This window comes from Monodelphis domestica, chromosome 1 (genome assembly GCF_027887165.1).
Source record: "Monodelphis domestica isolate mMonDom1 chromosome 1, mMonDom1.pri, whole genome shotgun sequence".
NCBI classification, from domain to species: domain Eukaryota; kingdom Metazoa; phylum Chordata; class Mammalia; order Didelphimorphia; family Didelphidae; genus Monodelphis; species Monodelphis domestica.
This window is the reverse complement of record NC_077227.1, coordinates 100459751-100484849: the sequence shown is the minus strand read 5'-3', so window position 1 is coordinate 100484849 and position 25099 is coordinate 100459751. Positions and strand designations below refer to the sequence as shown.

The window sequence follows — 25099 nt, the reverse complement described above, 5'->3', positions numbered from 1 at the left end:
TAATATGGAAATAGGTCTTTATCAACAACACATGTAAAACCCAGTAGAATTACTCACTGGCTATGGGGGGGGGGCAGACACGAATCATATAATTATGGAAAAATATTCTAAAACAATTAAATAAAATTTAAAATAAAATAAATATAGAAGGTAAGAGTTAAAAAAAAGGGCACTACTTCGGAGCTGCAAAGATGTATAAAAAATGATTGCTATCATCCTTGAAGAAGTCATAGGATGAAGAAGTCATGAGGAAAAAAGAAATATGCAGGAAAAAAGTTAAGCAATATAAGAATGACTTTAGCAGTGAACTAAAGGGACTAAGAGGAGTTCTCAGACATATGACCATCATTAACTTTGCCAACAATTTTTTTGGGAACAAGGAAAACACAAGAGTAAAACAATATTCTCTTATAACCCTATTATCAGTAATGCTATCAATTCCCATTTATATATACCATGTGATGGCTAATAAGCCATTTCCTTTACAACGGCTGTGAGGTAGGTATCAAAAACTATTCTACATCAAATAGAAAAGGAAATTAATTGAAAAACTCTACCTCCCCTGTAGAGCCACATGATGATTTCTCACATCAGAAACGAGAATGAAGATCTTTATAGACAACAATTTAAATTTCTTCTCAGCAAAGAATTTTCCCTGACACTTGTAGGAGGTCCTATTACAGACTGAACAATAATTATGCTACAGCTATCAATAGTGAAGGTGGAGGATGAGGGGAGGACTGTTCCCTGAAGTCACAAAGATGGGCTTGGATGTGTGTATGTGTGGGTGTTCTACATGTCAATCAGCTAAGCTCGCATTCAGTCAGTCACTAGTCAGACATGCTTATGATGGGGAGAGCATGGCAAACCAGCAGCCTACAATTGTCAAAGGAGTCTGAAGATAGACTGAATGGTATAGAAAATGACACCCCCAGCACAATTTCCTCCAGTTCCAGAATGCTTCACAGCAAAGTTACTGGAATCTATGTCTCTAACATAAACGGGAATCAAATCACTCATCAAATTACCTATAAAATGCTTGGAGAACTAAAGGAAATTAAGCTTTGGGGGAATGTGTTCATTACTGAAATAAGCTTCTAACCTGTCACTGCACGTTCTAAGAGAAGGAAGAGAAAAAAAAGGTAATGATAATATTACTTTATATTCCCTTAGAGCTTTACACTTTACCCAGAACCTTTCTGACCCTTAACTAAAAGTATTCTTATTTCACTTTCTGCCCATTAAGCGCAATGGCTTCTGGAGCTGAGATAAGGCATCACTTATGGAGAAAAGTAGTGGTACAGACCTACAAAATAGCCAATTAATTGAAATCAAAATACCTTTTACTGCTGATTCAACTGAGGTCATATTACAGTTCCTGGAACCAATAACAGTTTTCTGTAATTGAAGAGTGTTAACTTTTTAATTCTGCCTCCTGATTTTGATGAATATATCTAGCAGTCCAAACTGTTTAAATCTGGATACAAGAGAAGCATAATTCATAGCACCCATTTAGTTGTATATACATATGTTACATCTTTATTTAGTTAGTCTCAAGGACAAACAAGGTTTTTTTTTTATTCTTACTGAATTGATTAACTCATATTTCAGCACAGCACTCCACCCTTCTGACATTCTTTCTCCCAGTTTGCCCTTTTCTCTTCTCCTCCCTTCTTCCTCCTTATAAATCACAGTCTCATGTATCCCTGCTATGTAAGAGATTCTATGTGATTATAAGGTAACCAGGGGAAACTGACAAGAGAATTTAAAATAAAAGAATCTCAGGAGAAAGGTCCTTTTTCTTTCTCTTCTTCTCTTTAAAAATAGAATCCAATAAAAAAAGGAGAAAAAGGACATTAGATAACTGATGATTTATTGAACTCACTGAACACTATCAAAGGAGAATGAAAATGTTTTACACTAAATTAAACTACTAGTCCCAACAGGAAAGCTTTGTCCAATCTAAAAACAACATTATTTTAAATAGAAATTAAATGATTTCTAAAATTATAACCCTATTCCACTATTCCTTTGCATGCCTTTCTTTATGCTATGAGTATAAATGAGCTGAAAAACTGTGACCATCTTTGTTTTTGAATTTTTACAGAATGTACTAGTCTAAATATATTATGTTTTTATGTACAAAAAAGAAATACCTTTAAATACACACACATTCTCTCTCTATCTCTCTCTCTCTCTCTCTCTCTCTCTCTCTCTCTCTCTCTCTCTCTCAATCTCTCTTTCTCTCTCAATCTCTCTTTCTCTCTCTCAAAGCTAAGGCTGTTTCAGTAGCAAGTTCATTTGCAAAAGTACCTTCCTCTTTCCCCACAAAAAAGATTTCCTAACAGATATCACATAAATCACACACGGATATTTAACATGGAAGGGGTTGATTTAGTTGTTTGCTTGACTTGCAGGATGTTTAGGTTTTGAATGGGTCTGTTTCTGTGCTTTTGTACTTAAATTTTGTGGACTCAGAAACTACGAAATACACATTTGGATTGCCTGGATAGTTTATGGAACTTGTTACAATATCTTTATGGTACTTAAGTCAAATAATCCTTGTCAGAGATTCAATGGAGTATATCTGTTAAAGCAGCTAATTAACAATTCCCACATAATAAACAAAAACATGAACTTTTTTTTTTTAAACCTTTACCTTCCGTCTTCGAGTCAATACCATGTATTGGCTCCAAGGCAGAAGAGTGGTAAGGGCTAGGCAATGGGGGTCAAGTGACTTGCCCAGGGTCACACAGCTAGGAAGTGGCTGAGGCCAGATTTGAACCTAGGACCTCCCATCTCTAGGCCTGGTTCTCAATCCACTGAGCTACCCAGCTGCCCCCTAAAAACATGAACTTTTAAAAAAGTATTTAAAATAATTTTCTTCTTTTGGAAACTAAAGGATTTTTCTAATGGGTTCTAGTCAATTTACTTTTAAGGTATATTTCCCCAAAAAAAGGTGGGGGTGAGTGTGATAATCTTTCTTTTTCTTTTCCTTGGAAGGAAGGTGCTGGAGGAAGGGAGGATAAGAAAGAAGTCTAAAATGGAACTCCTGACTATTGGGCTAGGGCTATTATGGTCTGAGTCGGTACAAGCTGGTCAACACAAGTCTCTCTTAGTTGATAGTACTTAATATTCTGTCTCCAGTATACTTTCATCTTTCTTTGTAGAATGAACAATTAGAGAATATAAATACAACTCAGGAGCTAACTCTTAAGGGTCAAACATTGTTTTGAATAACTTTCTTCTTAACTCTTAAACTACTTACCACCCTCTACTTTGCTTTATGGTTATTTGTGTAAATGTCTTATTTTCCCCTTTGAAACTAAAGGCTCTTTCAAATAAGGAATCTTCATTGTATATATAAAATAAGTATTTAAAAATTTATATATGAATTATTTATACCCTCCACAGTATCATGTTGTACACATATATTCGACAAAGGTTTGATGAACAAGTTGCCCATATATACCCTCATCCTTCCCTCCTTTCAGTCTTCCATGGGTGAAAATAATTTGCAATGTTGCTTGGATTAAACCATTTTAATTTTTACCAAGGAACAAAATATTTCCTTTCATCCAGCAAGAGAATTGCAAATCATTTTATGTCTATTAATCAAAACCATTGGAAATTCCTTTGTCACCAAAGCAGCTTATCGCATACTTTTAAACTGTGACTTATGGGGCTGAAATAATTTACTTGGGGCTTTGAAAGGGATTGGAAAGATCCAGAGAAAAGGGAACAGTCAACTTCCATTTTAATTTCTAATTCTCCATGTGATAATCTCATGAAGGAGTAGAGGCAAGACCTTCCTTTAAGCTCCTTGTTTGTAATTAAGCATACAGGGTTATACCACCTGCAAGGAACCAACTCACCCTTGCAAATTTTACCTAAGAGAAGGAAGGGACAGTCTGCTCATTCACTTCAATTAGATGTAACTGTTTAGTTTGAATATCCAAGGTCCTAGAAATGGTCTCCAACTCTGTGAAAACTGAATAGATTGAGTATGACTTGCCAAATTTTCCTAAGTTTGCCTACTGATTGCTATGGCAACAACTCCTGCTTTCTTTGTATCTGCTTCCAGTATTCTCATCTCCAAATCTCAAAAGTCCAAAATTGTTGTGCTTTTCTAAGGATGACTTCAGCAACTTTCTCATTTTCATGCTCTAATAGATCATTCTGGTGTCTACCTCATTCTTAATTTGTTCCTTTGAAAATCAAGAATGGATTTTATTATACAAAAAGCCTTCAACAAGTTAAACATAGAGCAATTCTAGATATGACCAAAGTATAGTTCCCCAAAAGTAAATTAACTATCAGAATCTTTACAGCTAAGGAAACCTGTATCAACATCCTTTCAATTACAAAAATATAAACCAACTTTGTGGGAAATTGTATGCATTTACAGTGAAGAAGAATAGACAGAACTATGAGATACTTACTGCTGGAGCTTGAGACCTCTTTATGGCTGGAAGACATTGGCTGAGCACAGAGTTGACAAAGACAGTCCCTTCCATTGAAGGTAACTCGGTCTCCAGGTGGAAATGGGCGTCTGGAAACAGAAAGTCATTGTAGGGAAGGTTATTTTCGTGATTCAAGTCTTTTCTCTTACTCCTTCAGTTTGCTGCCCTCTGGAGCAAAGTAATATCTTGGAGAAACACCAGCCAAAATGTTTGAAATGCAGACTTGATCAACTCAGCCAACTGGAACAAATCCAATTGCTAAATGAACCTCATTTTGGAGAGAAAGGGGGTTATGGAAGCTGATTCTTCCATTTCAAAAGAGGACCATCTGAAGAGTAAAATAGAGAAAATCTCACTTTAACTTCATATCTTGATGTGTCTCTGAACAGCATGTGACAGGAAATTGTCAGCTGACAGGTCTTTCAAGAATAAGGGATTTTTGAATACCACAAATTCTTGCTAAATACTCAAGGCTTCTCCCCAAGAGAGATGCTGGAAATTTAAGCATTAATTACTTTAGGTAACTGGGACATCATTGGAAAATAATTCCTTCATTGAAGCAGAAGTTATTTTTGGTGCCAGATAAGAGTTAAAGATTCTCATGGTGCCTGAGAGCTTATTTGCTTATAAACAGGGATCACAGGAGCATAAAGACTCAGACTTACTATTAATAGATATATTTATTCAATAAATTAGCATTAACTTCTTTCCGAAAGAAACGGTTGAAGGATATCATTGAAATTTCTTTTCATTTTTACTAATATTCAAGAGCTACGGTTTATTTTTCAAACTCTCAATCTCCTGTCAGTTGCCAGATGCATTTCTCCTTGCCTCCCTCTGTTTTTTCTCTAACCCCCAATTTGGTGGTAGTCTACATGCTTTTTTTTATAGTTATTAAACAAATATTCCACGTGTTTTCTCTGCCAGATTATTTATTTTAGGTTGCACTTGGCCAGTTCAGCAACAGACTTCATTAACGTGAATTCCTAATGGCAATGTCATTCTCTGTGTGAGACTGCCAATTAGTAAATTGTTCGAAAACCTGCACAACAAACATATCAGCACATGTCTTAGAACAAATTGCAATTAAACAAAGAATAGCCTGAAGTTAATTAAGATCAGTATTTACTTTTATAAACACTCTTTTTTTTTCCAATTGCCTCTAGTTTCAACCCTGGTCTACACACTATAATTGTTTAATCTTAATGATAATTAACTGTAATATACCAAGGGGTAAATCTGGAATAGCAAAAGTATCTTTAGGTTTGGTTACTATCATATATATGTGCACTGAGGAAAATTTCAAAACAACTGGCAAATCAAGGATATCCCTAGCCATAGACAAGTTTTTACTAATGTTAGTTCATCAAAGCAGAATTGCACCTTAGATAAGTAAAAATAACACTGGCCAATCATTGTATTAGACAAGCATAGAATCAATCTTGTCTGGAATGAACCTTTAATTGGACCTATAGGGAGAACATCTAGGAGCTAGAGAGTCATTCTTTTTAATACCTCACCTATCCTTCCTATCAATTAATACTTACACATTAGTATATACATATAACATATACATACATATATATAATATAGGCTCAATATATTCCTGCTCCACCAAACTTAAATTTCTAGGTTTATAGCCTATTTGAGCACATCACTGTTGTATTTGCAAATCAAAAGGGTTATCATTATACTCCATGGCAAATCAATGAAGACAAAGTGGAATCTAGATTTCAAGATGAAATTAATTTTCTTGATTCATTTAATGAAATTGAATTCAGAGAGTCTATTTTCTGGAGCAACAGGATAAAAGGGCTAGAATTAATCTATCAAAAATATTTATTCAACATCTGCTATGAGTAAGGTTCTGAAGATTCAAATAAGAGTTAAACAATTCTTATTCACAAGGAGTATATATTTTAATGGGGATCTCAGAGGCCATTTTGCCCAATCCAATAATTATTTTAGACATAAGAAACTAAGTTCATAAATTCCTTGTCTGATGCTTCATCTTTTTTTGTGGAGGTGAAGATGAGTTCTTGAGGGCTATGTTAGCAGAACATGAACTCTGGAAAGTTTTATTAAGTTGGAAAAGATTCAAGTATGGTTATAATATCATATTAAATCTACTATCTAAGACCTACCCTATTAAAGTATGGAAAGGTTTATTACTAGGTGATTGGCTACAAGGTAAGGAAGTCTCTGATTATGACAATCTATGAAATAAAGATATTTTGTGTAAAAAGTAATCCTTTTAGAAGCAGTGAGTTAGCACAATGGAAAGAGCACCAGGCCTGGAGTTGGGAGAACCTTGATTCAAATCTGGTTCATATAGGTCCAAGGACCCTGGGCAAGTAACTTAACCTTGACTGCCAAAACCTTGTTGCTCTTTTATTTTAGAATGCTAAGAGAGAAGGTAAAGGTTTTCAAAAATGTCTTTTGGTCTGTGCTGTCTGTATGTTCTTGCAGAATGATAGTAGTGGAATTTTGTGGAGGGGTAAGAAAGTGCTAAGAATTACACAATTTTAAAATAATTAATGAACAGTTCAGCTTCTGGTACTCTAAGTGTTAGGTTTGTTCAATGACTATTTCTCTGGAATGAATGAACAATATTAATAAAATTTTTATTTAATATATTACATTATATTATATATAAATAATAAATTAGTTAAATTATTTTAATCTTATTTTAATTATTATATATAAAATTATTTTAATTTTATTTATTTTTATTATTCATTTATTATTTAACTTAAAATTTATTTGATTTTATATTATATTTAAAAATAAATCCAGAAGATGAAAAGAAGTTTTAATTAAATAGGAAGGCTCATGGATTTTCCTTATAGAGGTACCAAAAGGGTTATTACTGTTATGTGTTCCCAAAAAGAATAAGCAAAAATTATTTCATTGGACACATGGCCATTTTGTTTTACAATGCTCATGATGAAAATAAACAAAAGATCATCAAGAAAATACTTATAGCTCAGGCTAATACCTATTGCAGATGATGAAAAAAAAACAGAAGAAATATGTGAAGAATATTTCGTGATTCACCAAACTAAATGTTACTGATAACTACATAAAAAAAAATTTTGTGCCTTTCAAAAAACCCTATTTTCTGTCTTAGAATCAATACTAAGTATTGATTAGGGAAGAAGTATTGACAAGGCAGAAGAACAGTAAGGGCTAGGCAATTGGGGTTAAGTGTTTTCCCCAGGGACACAGCTAGGAAATGTCTGAGGTCAGATTTTAATCCGAGTCCTCACGATTCCAGGCCTGGCTCTCTGTCCACTAAGCCACCTAACTATCCTTATTCAAGTCTTTTGATTTTCTTATTGCCATAATTGACCACAAGATGGCTTAAAAGAGGGAGATATGTGTTCATCAAACACATTTCTCATTGTCATGAAGGATATCTTATATTCAAAAGAACATGTGATCTTATGGTCCCTTCAGCAACATAGAACACAAGTCATCCATTCCTGCTCATCTCATGTGGCTCTTGCCCATGCTTTCTCATGCATCTGTCATAGTGAAAAGGACTTCTTCACTTTCTCCTGACATCTACATGATGCTAGTGGAGAGCTTAGTCTACCTACTTGGCATCTTTCACCTGTGCAATGTGATCAACATATCATACAATATTTTTTAAATCCAAATCTTCTGTAATGGTTCCAAGGCAGGTAAGGGCTAGGCAATTGGGATTAAGTGACTTGCCTAGTGTCACAAAGCTGGGAAGAAGCTGAGGCCAGATTTAAATCCAGGACCTCCCATCTCTGGGCCTGACTTGCAACCCACTGAGCCACCTAGTTGCCCCTTATTATACATTTTCTTGATAACATTTTTTACTCCTGAGACCAAGCAAGAGATAGAGAACATTAAAAAATATAAAATGAATAATTTTTATTACATTAAATTAAAAAGTTTTTGTACAAACAAAACCAATGCAACCAAAATTAGAAGGAAAGCAAAGTGGGGGGGGGGGTTATAACAAAAACCTCTGACAAAAGTCTAATTTCTCAAATTTATAAAGAACTAAGGCAATTGTACAAGAAACCAAGACATTTCCCAATTGACAAATCGTCAAGGGATAGGAATAGGCAGTTTTCAGATGAAGAAATCAAAATTACCAATAAACATAAGAAAAAGTATTCTAAATCCCTCCCAATTAGAGAAATGCAAATCAAAACAATTCTGAGGTGCCACCTCACACCTAGCAGATTGGCCAATTTGATAGCAAAAAAAAAATTATAAGCTTCAGAGGGGTTGTGGCAAAATTGGGACACCAATGCATTGCTGGTGGAATTGTGAATTAATTCAAGCATTCTGGAAGGCAATTTGGAATTATGCCCAAAGAGCTTTAAAAGATTACATGCCCTTTGACCCAACTATACCACTACTAGGTTTGTACCCCAAAGAGATAATAAATAAAAAGACCTGTACAAGAATATTCATAGCTGCGGTCTTTGTGGTGGCAAAAAACTGGAAAATGAGGGGGTGTCCTTCAATTGGGGAATGGCTGAACAAATTGTGGTATCTGATGGTAATGGAATACTATTGTGCTGTAAGGAATGATGATCTGGAGGATTTCTATATGAACTGTGAGAACATCAATGAACTGATGCAGAGTGAAATGAGCAGAACCAGGAGAACACTGTATACAGAAAATAAAACATTGTGGAAAAATCCAATGTAATGAACTCTGCTACTAGTAGCAACTCAACAAGCCAGTACACTCCTGAAGGACATATGGGAAAGAATGCTATCCACAATGTGAGAAAGAACTATGGGAGTAGAAATGCAAAAGAAAAATATATGACAGCACTTATTACATGCATATATGTCTATGTGGTTTGGAGTTTAGGCTTTAAAAGATTGCTCTATAGCAAAAATGAATAATATGGAAATATTTATCAACTGATAACATTTGTACAACCCAGAATTGCTTGTCGGCTCTAGGAGAGGGGAGGGACAGAAAATAAATCACGTAAATGTGGGAAAATATTTAAAAATAAATTTAAAAAAAATTTAATACATTTTTTATTCCTATTTTTATTTATGTTTCCTTATTGCTTACATCTTGTATCCTGCTTCATATGATCCCCCTGGTCTATTGCCTTTTGTTTGTTACTCAATTTAAATTCACTGGAGACTATTTTGTTCCATTTCTCACAGCTGTACAACACTATCAGTAGAATAGGGATATTAAAAAGATGGATGTTTGTTTTGAGAAGTTTGACATTTTAAAAAATAGTTTACAATTTCCTGAAGGCAATCCAATCTCCTTCCCCCATTCTGTTTAATTTTGAGACCAAATTATCTATTTATACTGTATATCCCAGATACACTCTACTAGTGGATAATGCAATGAGTTATCCATACACCTTACCATCACAATCTGGGCAAGAGACATTCTTTATTCCCTGGATTTATTCTATGTGGACAGGCAAGTCAACTCTTTTGGGAAGTTACATATCTTTTCTAGAAGGAGGCTTTGTGAAGTTCTGGGCCTTGATACAAATAACAATACACATAGTTTTCACAAAGCTAGGATGCACTAGGACTTGATACACTTCTTTCTGACACCAAGGCTGGTTATTGATTCAATGTTTTTTATTATCTGTCCCCATCAATGAAATGAAACAAAAAAGGGATGAACTGATTGCATGGTAAGATTGATGCAAAAAGAGAGAGACTGAATTCTGCTCGTGACTATAGAAGGAGACAGTCTCTGGCACTTTGGATAACACCTGAATAAATAAGGATCTAGGAGAACTTGGACAAGAATCACACAAGATGAAAAGGTATGGCTAGGTGGCAATCGATATCAATAAAGATAATCCATGAGATCAAAAAGTCATATGTATTACATATAAGAAAAGTAAACTAGATTCAGTTAGGGATTCACTATTAGGATGTAAAGCATGCTGAGTTTGGAGTCAGATAACCCAAAGAACATAAGTCCTGCTCCCTACTTACAGTACCTTTTGAACTTGGGTAGGTCATTTAATCTTTTTTTGGCCTCAGTTTCTTCATCTGTCAAGTAAAAGTTTTAGACAGTAAAGGATGGAGGCAGAGGATGTTTAATTTTGTTTTTTATATCACAGCACTGAGAGGCAGCAGGGGTTACTGCTGTGTTCAGTTTTGGAATTGTCACACTGACAAGTGGAGAATGGCCATCACAGAAAATGGTCCTAGAAACCATTCCCATGAGTAAGAAATTGAAGGAACTAGAGATATATATTATCTAAAGAAAGGAAGACAGCTTTGGGAATAGCTATCTATCAAGTTAAAGGGTTGTTATATAAAAGAGAGAATAAACTTGTTCTCTCTTGCCTTAGGAGGTATGAAAGCTGGACCCCAAGGCAGGAAGATTTAGGTCCATGTCCTTCCGCTGAACAACACTGTCCACATAGCCCTGGAGAAGTTACTTCAGTATTCTAGGCAATTTTTTAAAGACAATAAACTGTAGAAGGCTCCAACCTTCAGTAGGGAGAATTTCCTCATTTAGGACTTCCATATGCACATATAGACACATATTTCCTTGATCAAGAGGTTTGGAATACATGACCTTTAAGATGTCTTCAAGCTCTAAGTTTATGATCCTATGATAAATCAAATGACTTTTCCAAGGCCACATAATTCATAATGATTGGGATTCCAAACCAGGCCCTATTGGCTCTCAAGCCAAGCTTAGTCAAGGAATGAGGATTTTGTGATAACTCAAGACTATATAATCATCTGGCTAGGTTCAATGAAAACAATCCAAATCAAGCAAAATTTAAGTCAGTCATCAAAAATACATAGCATTGTGTTGACTATGTGAGGGGGGTGGGGGAAGGGAGGGAAAGAACATAAATCTTGTAACCATGGAAGAAATATTCTTAATTAATTGAATAAAATTTCCCAAATTAAAAATATATATATATATATTTTTAAAAATACATAACATTTAATGCTTTGAGAATTATATCATAAACATAACAAATAAAAATGCATCCTAACTTTGCAGAGGATACTAATGGCTGACTTAGGGCCCAATAAGCAACTTATATCTGTTAGATATAGGAACAGGGTCTTCGTCTATTTGCTAAGAGCAAAATAATTACTCAGAATAATTCCCCCATACAAAAATCACCTTACATTCAAAATGACTCAGTCTTAAAAAAAAATTTAATCAGAGAGAGAGAAGGAGAAAGAAAGAGAAGAAAAAGGAATGGCAGTGATGGAGACAGAGAGAGGGGAAAGGAGAGGAGAGGAGTAGATAAAGGAAGAACAATAAATACAGAGACAGAGAGAGACAGAGAAGGAGGGAGGGCGAGAGAAAGAAGGGCAAAGGGAAAAAGATGGAACAAAGGAACAATTTCATGAACAAGAAAAATCTGCCCAGTGACAAGCTCCTGCCAGATTGCAGAGCCGATTCCTGCTGCAGAATTACTGGATGCAGCTGATCAATGACTACTTACTTGCAGACAGTACAGGCAAAGCAGTTAGGGTGGTAGGTCTTCCCAAGAGCTGTCACCACCTCCCCCTCCACAAATTCCCCACAGCCATTACAGCGCGTTCCATACATTCGTTGGTAATCCAGGGTGCAGAGGTATTCTCCGTTCTTTATGAAGAAGCCTCCTTGAGCCAGGTCACAGCCACATACTGGAGAAATATAAACACATTCACAGCTGAGTTAGAGACACGGAAAAAAAAGAATAATGTGTCTGAATATCAGGCTGGTTGACCACAGAGGCTACGGGGCAGGGGGCAGTACATTAAGGGAAATGTGAAGTTAGTATGGGGAACTATTCTCTCTCTCTCTCTCTCTCTCTCTCTCTCTCTCTCTCTCTCTCTCTCTCTCTCTCTCTCTCTCTCTCTCTCTCTCTCTCTCTCTCTCTCCCTCTCTTTTTTCCCCCCCTCTCTCTTCCTCTCTGTTTCTCTGTCTCTCTTCCCTAGAGGGATATGGAATGTCTTATACAAGTGAAAGTCACTGGCTAAGCCTCAGACGCCTCTGAAGTGTGTCTTAATTACAAACGTAATGGAATAGTCTTTGATGAGAAGAGACCACAAGAGAAGAATATATCAAATTAGGGCAATAATGTTTCAGCAAGAAATGTTTTAGGAAGCATGCCTACTACTTGCCTCTACAATTGCTTGACTGTGGTCAATGTTATTAACGGAGGCAATTAGCCAGTTTCCCTAGATACCAAAACAAGATGCATCATGGCAGCCTAAATTCTCAAATTTCTTCACATGCTTGAAATACTTTCCCATAAAAAAGAAAAATGAAAGATTTGGTGTTTCAAGGATAGATACGAATGATTATGGTTCAGTGGAAAGAAATGACTGGAGGATTCAAAATGTGAATTCTAGTCCTAGCTCTGGGCACTAATTAGCAATGTGTACATGAACACAGGATTCTAGAATTCAATTTCCTTATCTTTGAGAGGATAGAATTGATTTGGATGTCCTCTAGGATTTCTTCCAGGTCCAACTCTATGATTAGGCTAAAGGACAAAGGGGAGGGGAAATATCTTAATAATACTAAATTTACAATCATAAGGCTTTAAGGATTACATATTATTTTCACCACAACAACTATGGGAGGTAAGAAATACAAGAACTATAATTCCCACTTTACAAATAAGGAAATTGAGGCTCTGAGAGTTTAAAGATGACTTTGAAATAATACATGCAATAAGAACCCTTCACCTCGGCCAATATATCCACCTCTCCTCCCTCACTGAAAAATTTTATTTTGCACCTAGAACCACCCTGGATTCTGGCAGTCTTAGCATTATCTTTCCTTTATCTCAGTCCCAAGTCATCTCCATTCCGTGCTGTCTCTTATAGGTACTTCCTTCTGACTAGAAAATTGGACTTTACCTTTGGAACCACCTTGGACTTTGACAGGCCAGATTTAGCCATATATTTCTTGGATCCAGGCCACCAAAGCAGTTCCCCAGACATCTTTGTGCCTTGTTGTCTCTACCCAGGACATCATCTCTGCCTATTTTTCCCACTGAAAAAAACAGATATCTCTTAAACTACTCAGGATTCCGACAGGACAGCTTTGGCTTTATATTGCCTGGACCCAGGGCTCCATGACCCTTAAAGGCCATCTTTACCACTGATGGACCCCTCTAGCTCTCCTTCCAAACCCTCTTCATGTGTTGTCTTCCCCCCATTCGAATGTAATCTCCTTGAGAGCAGAAATTATGTCCTACTTGCTTATATTTGTATCCCCAGTTCCCAGTACAGAACCTAGCACACAGTGAGCACTTGATAAGTGATTATCTACTTAATTATCTAAGAATCAGAGCCAGGATTTCAACCCTCAATTCCTGATTCCTGATTCCTAGTTCAATACTTTTCCCCCGATACCACACTGCCTCTCAGGATAAGATTTCTTATCTATTACCCAACATGCACAACAAATCATGACAGACACTAGGTTTGGATTATTTCTCTTCAATGACTAAGAAATTCTGTATTCTAAGGGATGACACAAAGGAGCAGACCAAATGCATGCATGTGGCCAACCTATTCATGCAGGGACTGGTTATGGGAGCAGCTAGGTGGCTCAGTGGATAGAGAGCCAGGGCTGGAGTTAGGAGGATTTGGGTTCAAGTCTAACCTCAGACACTTTCTAGCTGTGTGATCCTGGGCAAATCACTTTCCTCCAATTGCCTAGCCCTTATCACTCTTCTGTCTGGGAACCAATACTCATATTGATTCTAAGACAGAAAGTAAGTTATTTTTTGTTGCTTTTTAAAAAAAAAATATGACATTTTTGTCTAATCAGCCACCAGGAGGGAGGCTTCTTCCTTGCAAATGCTCTTTGTCAAGAACAAACTTTTACTGACATATTTTCAATTTATACTATTGCTTTCCATTGACCATACTTCTTAGGCCAGAATTCTCCTTTATAGAATATCTACCATCATTCTGCTGAGGAGAGGGAGTCTTCCAATATTCTTTGGGAAGATAAAAATACATTAAGTATATCAGTATAAGTATATCAGAAGTGTATCAGAAGTTTTGCCCTTTTCAGTTTCAAAATTCAAAAATATTCTGCAAATCATTGAGAGACTTTGGGATATCTTTCCTATACCTTCCCTTCTCTCAGCTCACTCCATCATCACTCTAGTTCAGGACTTTACCTTTTACCTAGACTTATTTATTAGATTTGTTAGATTCCCTACTTCTAGTCTTTCCCTACTCCAATCCATCACTTAATCAGATGCCAAAGGAATTTTCCTAAAATGTAGGTCTGACCATATCATCCCTCCCTGCTCAATAATTTGTTTCTTTAGAATTAAAAAAAAATTAAAATACTTACCTTTTGTTTTAGAATCAATAGTGGTAAAGGGTAGGCAATTGGGATTAAGTGACTTGCCCGGGGTCACAGAGCTGGGATGTATCTGAGGCCACATTTGAACCCAGGACCTCTTGTCTCCAGGTCTGGCACTGAGCCACCTAACTGCCTTTATTTTTCTTTTTCATAGTACTGGCAAGGAGTTGTGGGTGATGTCTGATACAGGTGAGAGAGGGTTTTTCCCCCCCCTAATAACCAGACTGCTATCCCTAAAATTTTTTTGATATTTTGCAACACTCTTCAACTATATGTTCACCCAAATAATTAATGAATCTAGATAACAAGTTTTGAATATAGGACTTTTTAATTAACTTAATGATGCCCACATTGTCAGTTGGAGGCTTCTTTTAATTGGTAACTACTTTTAATACTCAATTCAACTGGCAACTGGAAGAATAAGCTTATTGCCAATCTTCCTCTGAAAACACAGCAAAACTGAAAGCAGTTTTTCTGAAACCTCAGCTAAAATAAGCCAAGGACAGACTGGATCAAATGGAACACTTCAAAGACCAGAGCTGACATCATCTGTGAAAATAAAACTCTGATTACTTTACCTAAGAGAACAGTTACCTCAAAAATAGAGTGCAACTCTTTTTTTTTTCTCTTTCCAACATGACAATCTACTCCCTACTCTCAAAATTCCTCTCCACCCCCATCCTATTACCTATTCTAAAATATGCTGGGTTTGGTGTAATCTACTTTTCAATCACATAGATTACTCCATATATCCAATCAATTGTTAAATCCTGTTATTTCAACCTCTTAATATCTCTTCTATATCAACCTTTTCTCAACTCTCTCAACTTTCTCAACTCTCAACTCTACCATCACTCTAATTCAGGTCCTCACGTTCTTATCTAGACTTATGCATCAGGCTTCTTGGTTTTCCTACTTCCATTCTTTCCCTACTGGAACCCATCCTTTAATGAGATGCCAAAGGGATTTTCCTAAAAAGTAGGTCTGACCATATCATCACTCTCTGTTCCATAATTTTCAATGGTTTTGTATTACCTCCAGGATCAAATATAAAGTCCTTTGGCTTTTAAAAGTCTTCCCAATCTGGCCCCTTTCAATCTTTCCAGTCTTCTTATACATCCTCCCACACACTCCACAATTTTGTACTTCCAGATTACTTTTGTTATTTTTCATGCATGATACTCCATCTCTCAACTTCCTTCTCTCTAGCTTTACACTGGCTATCCCTGAAGAATGGAATACTCTAATTCATCTCTGCTTCTTCAGAATGCTGTCTTCCTTCAAGATTCAGCTCAATTCCCACATTCTTCAGGAATACTTTCTCATTCTTCCCAGCTGCTAGAGCCTTAAACTCTAACATTACCTTCCATCTACCCGGTTTGTATTCTGTTGTCTCTCCCATTAAAATGTAACCTCCTTGACTTATAAGAAGAACACTATCCACATTCAGAGGAAGAACTGTGGGAATAGAAACACAGAAGAAAAACAACTGCTTGATCACATGGGTTGATGGGGATAGGATTGGGGATGTAGGCTCTAAACTATCACCCTAATGCAAAAGTCAATAATATGGAAGTAGGTCTTGATCAATAATACATGTAAAACCCAGTGCAATTGCTTGTCTGCCACAGGAGGGGCTGGGGGTGAGGCAGGGAAAGAACATGAATCTTGTAACCATGGAAAAATATTCTAAATTAATTAATTAAATAAAAATTTCCAAAAAATAAAATAAAATGTAACCTTAAGAAAAGGGATTGTTTTCACTTTCTTCATATGCAGAGTACACAACACAGTATCTGACCATACATAGCAAACAGCTAATAGATACTTGTTGATTGATTGCCAGGCATTGTGGTTCATAATATATACTCTTTATTTCATGTTCCAATGGTTTTCTATTTATACGAATAAATAGAAAAGTTCTGTTTCCAAGAATTTACCCCCTCTCACCTACACTACTATAAAAGCCCCTAACTTTTCTCCCTGATTCAGGTCTCTCATTCCTAATCCATCCTCTCCACAGCTTCCAAAGGAATCTTCTCAAGACCTAGGTCTCTTTGAATCAATTCACTCAATCAAAAACCTTCTGTGGCTTCCTATTTATAGACTTTGCAGTAACTTCTCTGACTGGCTTTTCAAATCTTGTACAATCTGGGTTCACATTACTCTCCTTCATGTATCCTATTTTTCATTCTAAGTGATCCATCAGTTCTTCAAAATCAATCTTTTACATATCCCTCCCTCATCAGTGCATTTGCCAAGGTTATCTCATATGTTTGCAATGAAGTCCTTCCTCATCTCTACATCTTAGAATCATTACTATCATTCAACACTGGGGCCAATGCTCCTGCCTCTTTAAGCTTATATAGATAAGCCTAGTAATTATTTGTATTTGCTGAACCGTATGCCAGAGGGAATATGGTGACTGGAAGCAAAATGGTACAGTGGAAAGAACTTTGGCTTTAGAATAAGAAGACATGGGCTTAATCCTACCTCTAACACTGCCTATGTGACTTGGTGTAAGTGTGAGGGTTACTAATCTAATAAATCACTCAATCTAATGATGTCTATCAGGAGAGGCCACCTCTATTGAATCAGTCAATAAAAAGCAAGAAACTAGAAGCCAAAAGTCTTTGGATGATTTGGAAGGAATAAAAGTCATTAGATGAAATTAAATGTTGCTACATAGTAAGCTCATTGGGACTGGTTGAGGAGATTCAGCCAAACCCTGTGGGGTATGGATAATATAGCAAGCCAATCTGGACCTGAGCATTCAAGTGGGAAGGTCTGCCTAGAGGAATAAGCAATCTAGTCAAGCCTCTGGCAAGCAACTGATTGAGGGAAGGAGAAGAGCTTCTGTGTCTTATTCACCTTCCAACACCCTCCCACCCCCCAAATAAAAGTTAATCATGTAAACTTTGACAAGTCAAAAGATTTTGAATTTTTCATGGGTATCCTAATAGTGTCTCCAAATCAGCAGTGGCTGATGGCATCTGAATCCAAAGCTGAGGACAAACTAGACATACTGGGGAATGACAGTTTCAGGACATTCCAATTAGCCTAGTACAAAGCTACCTCATACCTATAGGGAAGGGAAAGTAAGAGAATAAGCATTTCTATTGAGTCCACTAGATGTCATGGAGTATGTTAAGTGCTTTTTACAAAATAAACTTATTTGATCTTCATAACAGTGCAATCTAGGTGGTTATTATTCCCATTTAACAGTTAAGGAAATTGAGGCAGACAGGGTAAGTGATTTGCACAGGATCATACAGTTAATTCCTGAGGCCAAATTTGAATTCAAATCTTCTTGATCCTAGGACCAGCATTCAATTTGATGGATGAAATAGTCATCTCAAAGAGGAATTTGATGAGTATCCCATAAGTGGGAGAAACGGATTAATAACAGCCAGAAGCTGTGAGATACCCATCATAATCTCTAAGTTGAGCCCATTTTGACCAGGACTCTACATACTTGTGAGAAAGCATGACTTCAATTTTGAGGAATAGTTATATCAATTAATCTTACTATATATCTTTTAAGTAAATACTTATTTCTAAAACATAATTAAATCAGGTTGAATAACTAATTTCAATTAATATTCAATGAGCGAAGTACTCAGAAATTATAGAACTAAAAAAAAAAAACCAATCTTCATAGCCTCTGGGTTACCCTTAGAACCTAGAGGGGGACAAATAGTCAGTCATATTCTGATAAGTGGATTACTAGTCTTAATGTGATAAGAGAGCATAAACCCAAGACATATACTATACAAGCCTCAACTTCTCTGGCCAACATTTCCTTATCTGAAAAATGAATAGAGTGAATTAGATGATCTAAGAGGTACCTTCTAGTCAGGCTATTTAGAGCCAGCTCTAACCAGGGAACTGAATTTGTTAGATTTTTTAATGGAAGCATTTATGTATTGGAAATATGCAAAAGTAACAAATCAAGGGTTGATTTTATTGGCTTATTTATTATCTAAACTTAAGAAAACTACTGAGAAAATAATAAAGTAGAATAAACTTAAAAGTGAATCATGGGTAAATTTTTTCCAAAAAATTGATTGTTAAACATTTACCAACACACCTCTATTTTCAGCTTCTAATCTATGCTCTCTTGTTCCATATTATATTACCCCTCCTACCTCCAGTAGAATGTAAGATATTTGAAGGCAATATTCTTGTTTTTACATTGCCAGTAATATTTTTTATTCCCAGTGACCTATAAATGGTCAGTGCTAATAATTTTGTTGAAATAAAATGATATGTATCTCCTCTCTTTCTTCTGAAGGCACAGTGTTGTGAATGCAACTTATTTATTAATTAAATGACATTCTATCTAAAAACTGGCAGAATTTCAAATTTATTCATTGATGACATTTCCTTTATTTCACAATTTAATGTCAGGAAATAGATTTTTACTGATGATTTTTCCCCCTCTTCTCCAAGAAATTTGGCTACCTTCAAAAATTCATGGCAAATTTTCTTCATGGGAAAAGAAGTATTGCATCCTTTATCCTTAGATCTGGTGCCATGCTAAAGGAAATCACCTTTAGTACAAGTCACTAATAGGGATACATTAGAAGGCTAAGATTAAACTCTAAATAGTTTAGAAATCTTTGATATGTTTCCAAACCCCTACTTCTAAGCCCTAATACAATGCTTTTTCTTATAAATATTGGCTTTAAAATATAAAAGTAATTTCCCATTCATATTATAATAGCTTGTTTAAATATTATATAATCCTATAGCAGCATCCACATTATTACTACTTATAACTGCCAAATTGTCATTTAATTCTGGCCCTCTGAGATTTTATTTGGCATATCTTTTACTAAACAAAGGTATGGTAATCTCGAAAAATTACCTTGTTTTTAACGTAACTTATATACAATTAAGAAAACATTTTCTATTTAATTATATTTTACAACTTTGGACTTGAATTTAAAAAAATCTAAAATAATTACATTTTACAATAAAATATTTTTATAACTTAATGATTGACAATTTTTTGCTGAGTTTCTTTGGCAAATATTTATTCACCTAAGAACTTTTTCCCATATATCTTGAATAGTTCATTTCTTTCTTCTCTATTCTTTCTATTTTTTTTCTGATTCACTTGTTCTATAGGAATTTTTAATTGAATCAGCATTCTTCATTGCTTTCTTCTCTTAACTCATTATTGGTTGCTTTGTGCATGGATTTTCTAAAAAATATTTCCTACATTCAAGGTATTTAGTGTGTGTATAACCTAGCTTGTTTCCATATTTTGGTTAAATATTAAACACACATAAAATAAACATGCTTTAATCCTGTGTTAATCTACAGGCAAGGTATAGAGTATGGCCAGTGGGCAGAAGGTAACCAATAATGAGGATCTGGCCATATTCCATTACTCAAAAACTCAGGAATACAATAGTTCCTGGAACATAATAGGTGCTTAATAAATGCTTGTTGATTCTTGATTAGGGTGCTGATGCAAAGAATTTGTAAAAAGAAAGGTAAAAAAAAAAAGAGTTGGAGACATGCACCTGGGCTGGACTGTCATCAAACTGATGACTCCTTCCTAGAATGCAGATAAGAGCAATTAGCAAAACATGGGTGCAACTGATCTCTTCTGGCCAACTGCCCCTGCTTTGGTGGAGCCAGCTATTTCTCTCAAGAACTATGAGTGCCACACCTGGAAAGCTTATAGGGGAAAAAAATAAAGTAGTGAGCTACTTGCTCATTTCAGTGGCTAGAAGGAAAACAAAAACGAATCCTAGAAGAAAGCAGCACCTGAGACATTGTATTTGATGCTTTAGCAGCAAAAGCCCACCAGATAATTTGTAGTAGCATCATTACAGAAGGTAGCCCATATCTCTTTGCCTGATTAATTAGCAGTGGGCACTTATCCAAACAAACAGCTATGAAAAATAGTTGTGGGGAATGTGAGGCAGGGCAGCCAGGGCCCTACTTTACATTTAGAACAAAACACTGGGAGTAATAAAGATATGGAACATGATAATGAATAGCTGAGGTAGGAAGCCACTGTGCAGATATAATGACAGCTCAAAACTATCTGGCTTCCAATAACTTCCTGCAAATGATGACTAATAAAAAAAAAAGTCTATAGACAAGGGGTCCTAAGAGAAAAGAGCAAATGAGCTTTAGATTGGTATTCTCAGTCATAGAGAAGACAGAGTCTACTACCATTCAAATTTATTATTTATGAGTAGGAATAAGCCCAGGGGCATGACCTACCCTTCTCAGGTCATAACAGAAATCAGCCTGTGAAATTTGGACCCAAGTTCTGCTGACCACATACCTGTTACTCAACATGCATTTATACCAGGGATAAGGAACTGTGTTACTCACTGGGGACATCAATGACAAAAATAGCCCTTGTGTTCAAGACCTTGCTCACATTCGAATAAGAGAGACAAGTAAATAAGTACATAGCAAACATGTGATGTGGCACCTAGCAGCTTTCCCAGTACTAAATAAGGGAAGCAGGTCCTGGCAGGCTGTAGTTTATTGAATATAACCTTTTATTATTCAATTATATGAGTTGGTGTATCTTATTTTGAATTTGCCTTTCTAGGTATAGGTGCAGGGAGCCCTCTTTGTGTTCCTGGGAAAATGAGTATTTCTCATGATGAAATGTGTTGATCCATGCCTATTTGAAAGCAAGTTGAAGACTGCCTGGGAACTAGTCTGAGCAGTCAGATTGTGAAAAGGAACTCAAAATTGGCTCCAGATTTGACTTCATGAGCTCTTGTTTGAAATTGCAGCTACTAAGTACCTCTTATCTCCATCTTTATGAATACCATTCAGAAAAGAAGGAAAAGCTTTACATTATCACTGAAAAATATGAAATGGGTTGGGATAAATCCAAAAATTTCTCTTTCCTAAACCTCGCTTGAACTTGGAACTTATTCCTGATTCACTGACTTCCAAGGCACAGGGCCTCATCATTTTAGCTTTCAATCTGAGATTCTGTGAGTATGTAAATGGATACTTTTTTTTTTAATTAACAAACACTTTCCTCCATGGATAATGCATATCAAAACTTCAGAATATCCCATGTTCAAACTAGTACCACTAAATCCAAATTAGTGAGATCAAAATGGGTAATCTGTGTTAAAGAAGTATACAGATTCCATTATTACTTAGATTGAAATTTCAAGCCCTCCAACCTTTCACCTACATTTACAAACTTAATTCCTTTTATTTCCCCTACTGTTCCAACAAAATAGGACTATTAGCTGTTCCTCAATCTCAACATTTCCTCTCTCAGCTCTTTGCCTTCACACAGACTATCCTCAAAGTAAAAAAAGTATTTTTTTCCTCCTTGCTTCTGAGAAGCAATGTCTTCCTTCAAAGTTCAACACAATTGCCCAAGGAATTCTTTATTTCCTGCTTTCACTGTGTCTAGGTTGTTTGTAGAAGCAGAATGTAAGTTTCTTCCTTAAATGTACTCTGAAATGACTTGTATTTAGCTCCTTCCTTCCTTCCTTCCTTCCTTCCTTCCTTCCTTCCTTCCTTCCTTCCTTCCTTCCTTCCTTCCTTCCTTCCTTCCTTCCTTCCTTCCTTCCTTTCTTCCTTCCTTCTTTCCTTCTTTCCTTCCTTCTTTCCATTTCCTTTCAGTATAATGAAAAAAAAAAGCTCCTGGAAAGGAGTCATGGTTTGGTTTTTATCTTTATATCTCCAACAACAAGCACATATTAGGGACTGGTACAGACTAGAATCTGTTCTAGTTCTTAATTCTGATTCTATGATAATGAATGGTGCTATAGCAGGCATATCTGACCTTGGGCATAGGACATAAACAAATTATTTCCTCACAGTGACAAAGTGACCAGGTAGTCCATTTAAAAATAGGCCTTACTTAGAAACGCTTACAGTTTTACACTTAAAAGACTCTTAGTCTTCTTCAAGATCTCTAGAACACTATGATATACAGCCAGTCTGCGTTCATGTGTTATTTTTCAGTGCATTACTTGAAACTGATGAAGATAAAATCATTCAGTGTGCACATATATACAGATCTTATATAAAGGGACTTGTGGGAATAGGGTATGAGGCACCCATCAAAATCCTAAATTACAAAAAATGGAAAAAAGTATTAACAAGGACTGACAGTTTTGTAAAAATACTGTGGAACAGGAGGGGGGGAAAAATATGGAGGCGTTAGGAGAGCGTAAAAACAGAAGAATATTTTAGTGACATGAGCAGTGTTGCGGTAGCAACTGCCTCTTCGATTTCATTTTTCTTCTAAAAACAGCATTAACATTTTATGTGCAAACAAATTATATTTTGGTGATACTAAATCTGCAAGCCAAATATTTCGTATTAAAAAAAAATCAGCAGTGGGAAGATTAGAATTGTAGAATGCTAGAATTAGAAAGTACTTTCGAAATCCTCTAGTCTTCCCCCTTCTTTCTACAGGTGTAAGGAATGAAGCTTAGGAATGTTGAGAGATTTGCCCACAGTATTATAAACAGTTAGGTATTGGACATTTTCAGAGGAAGCACTTGAATCTTGGTCCTCCAACTCCAAAACTAGTGGGTGGTCTTCAATCTTGCTATACTACACTGTCCCAAACTATACCAGTGTCTAGGATGTTCTATATGCTGGGATACAAAGAAAGACAAGCACCAAACCATCCCTGTCCACAGGGAGTTTATATTTAAGAGGCATGAAAATGACTTGCCCAAGGTGATCCAGTGAGCTAGTGACAAGAAAGAACTCAGACCTCTACTCCCAGTACAGCTTGTCTCTTTCTTTTTCTTTCTTTCTTTAAAAAATAAAAACAACAAAAAAAACCCTTTACCTCCTATCTTAGAATTGATAGAAGTATCTGTTCCAAGGCAGAAGAGCAGCAAGGACTAAGCAATGGGAGTTAAGTCACTTGCCTGGGGTCACATATCTAGGAAGTGCCCAAGGCCAGATCTGAACCCTGGACCTTCTATATACTGGCAGGGCTCATTATCCATCAAGCCAACCAGCTGCTCCCAGCCTCACTCTTTTCAGAGGTACCATTCCATTTCCTTGAGTTTGGTGAAATATAAAATGTTAAAGTTTATTTCTGTCCTTTTAACTCAGAAGCTCAACCAATCTCTTTTCTGTCTTTTTTTTTTCTTTCATGTCTGTGAATTCACAAAGGTGATTCTCCAGAACTAGGAGGAACCACAACTTCCTCATTTTTGCTTCTTGGAATCCCTAAACTTCTTTCAAAGAATATGCTCTACACAAAATCTTTACTGTTTCATCCCACCACCAGCCATTATTTCCTAACCCTCCCCCTTCCTCCTCACTCTCTCTCCCCTTCTGACACTGTCTCTCCCTCTCTCCCTCCCTCCCTCCCTCCCTCCCTCTCTCTCTCTCTCTCTCTCTCTCTCTCTCTCTCTCTCTCTCTCTCTCTCTCTCTCTCTCTCTCTCTCTCTCTCTCTCTCTCTCTCTCTCTCCTTTCCTCTCATATCTTGTTGTTCAGTCTTGTCCAGCTCTTCATGACCTCATGGGCCATAACACACCTGGCCCTTCTATCTCTTGAAGTCTGTCCAAATTCATGTTCCTTGTTTCCATGACACTATCCATCTCATCTCCTGTTATTCCCTTCTCCTCACGTCTTTAATATTTCCCAACATCAGGATCTTTTCCAGTGAGTCCTGTCTTCTCATTATATGGCCAAAATATTTAAGCTTCAGCTTCAGTATTTGACTTTCCAGTGTCTAGTGTGAATTAATTTCTTTAAGCATTGACTGATTTGATCTCCTTGCTGTCTAAGGGACTCTCAGAAGCTTTCTCCAGCACCATAATTTGAAAGCATAAATTCTGTGGCTCTCACCTTTCCTTAAAATAATAATAATCTTTTAAGTTTTCAAAGCATTTTGGATGTATCATCTCAGGTGATCTACACAATAATCCTGGGAGGTAGGTGCTATTATTAACTCCATTTTATAAAGCAGGAAAACTGAGGCTAAAGAGTTTAAGTTATTTTGTCTAGAGTCACACTTTTAACTAGTAAGTACGCTCTCTCCTCCTACTCTTTAATAGCTCTCTAATAAACAACTGAAGCTGGTTTGGAAGCCTACCAATAGATTGTATTATTTATGGGCTTAATGTTGAGGAATGCAATTATTCTTCCCTACTCTGGAGGGCCAATTTCAAGCTTTGTAGCTTAACTTGGTTTGCATCTCTCCAAAGAACCCTCTCTTTTATATTTTTATATTTTCATCAATTTTTGTCAATTAGATCAAAAGAAACTAACAGATACAACTATTAATAACATTTATAGTGAAGAATA

At 36.2% G+C, this 25099-nt stretch overlaps 1 protein-coding gene across 34 annotated transcripts in view; it reads right to left on the bottom strand.

The window, feature by feature from the left end:
- The window catches only part of ABLIM1 (actin binding LIM protein 1), a 400442-nt gene that overhangs the window by 145870 nt on the left and 229473 nt on the right, over positions 1 to 25099 (bottom strand). For all 34 annotated transcript variants that reach the window (XR_008913142.1, XR_008913163.1, XR_008913161.1 and 31 more), the window contains exons 3-4: positions 11933 to 12116; positions 4443 to 4552 (exon numbers count right to left, since the gene is read on the bottom strand). Coding sequence is in view for 1 of the 34 variants with exons in the window: in XM_056803736.1 (XP_056659714.1) it covers positions 4443 to 4552; positions 11933 to 12116 (294 nt within the window). In the remaining 33 variants the exon portion in view is untranslated. The remainder of the gene's footprint in view (positions 1 to 4442; positions 4553 to 11932; positions 12117 to 25099) is intronic.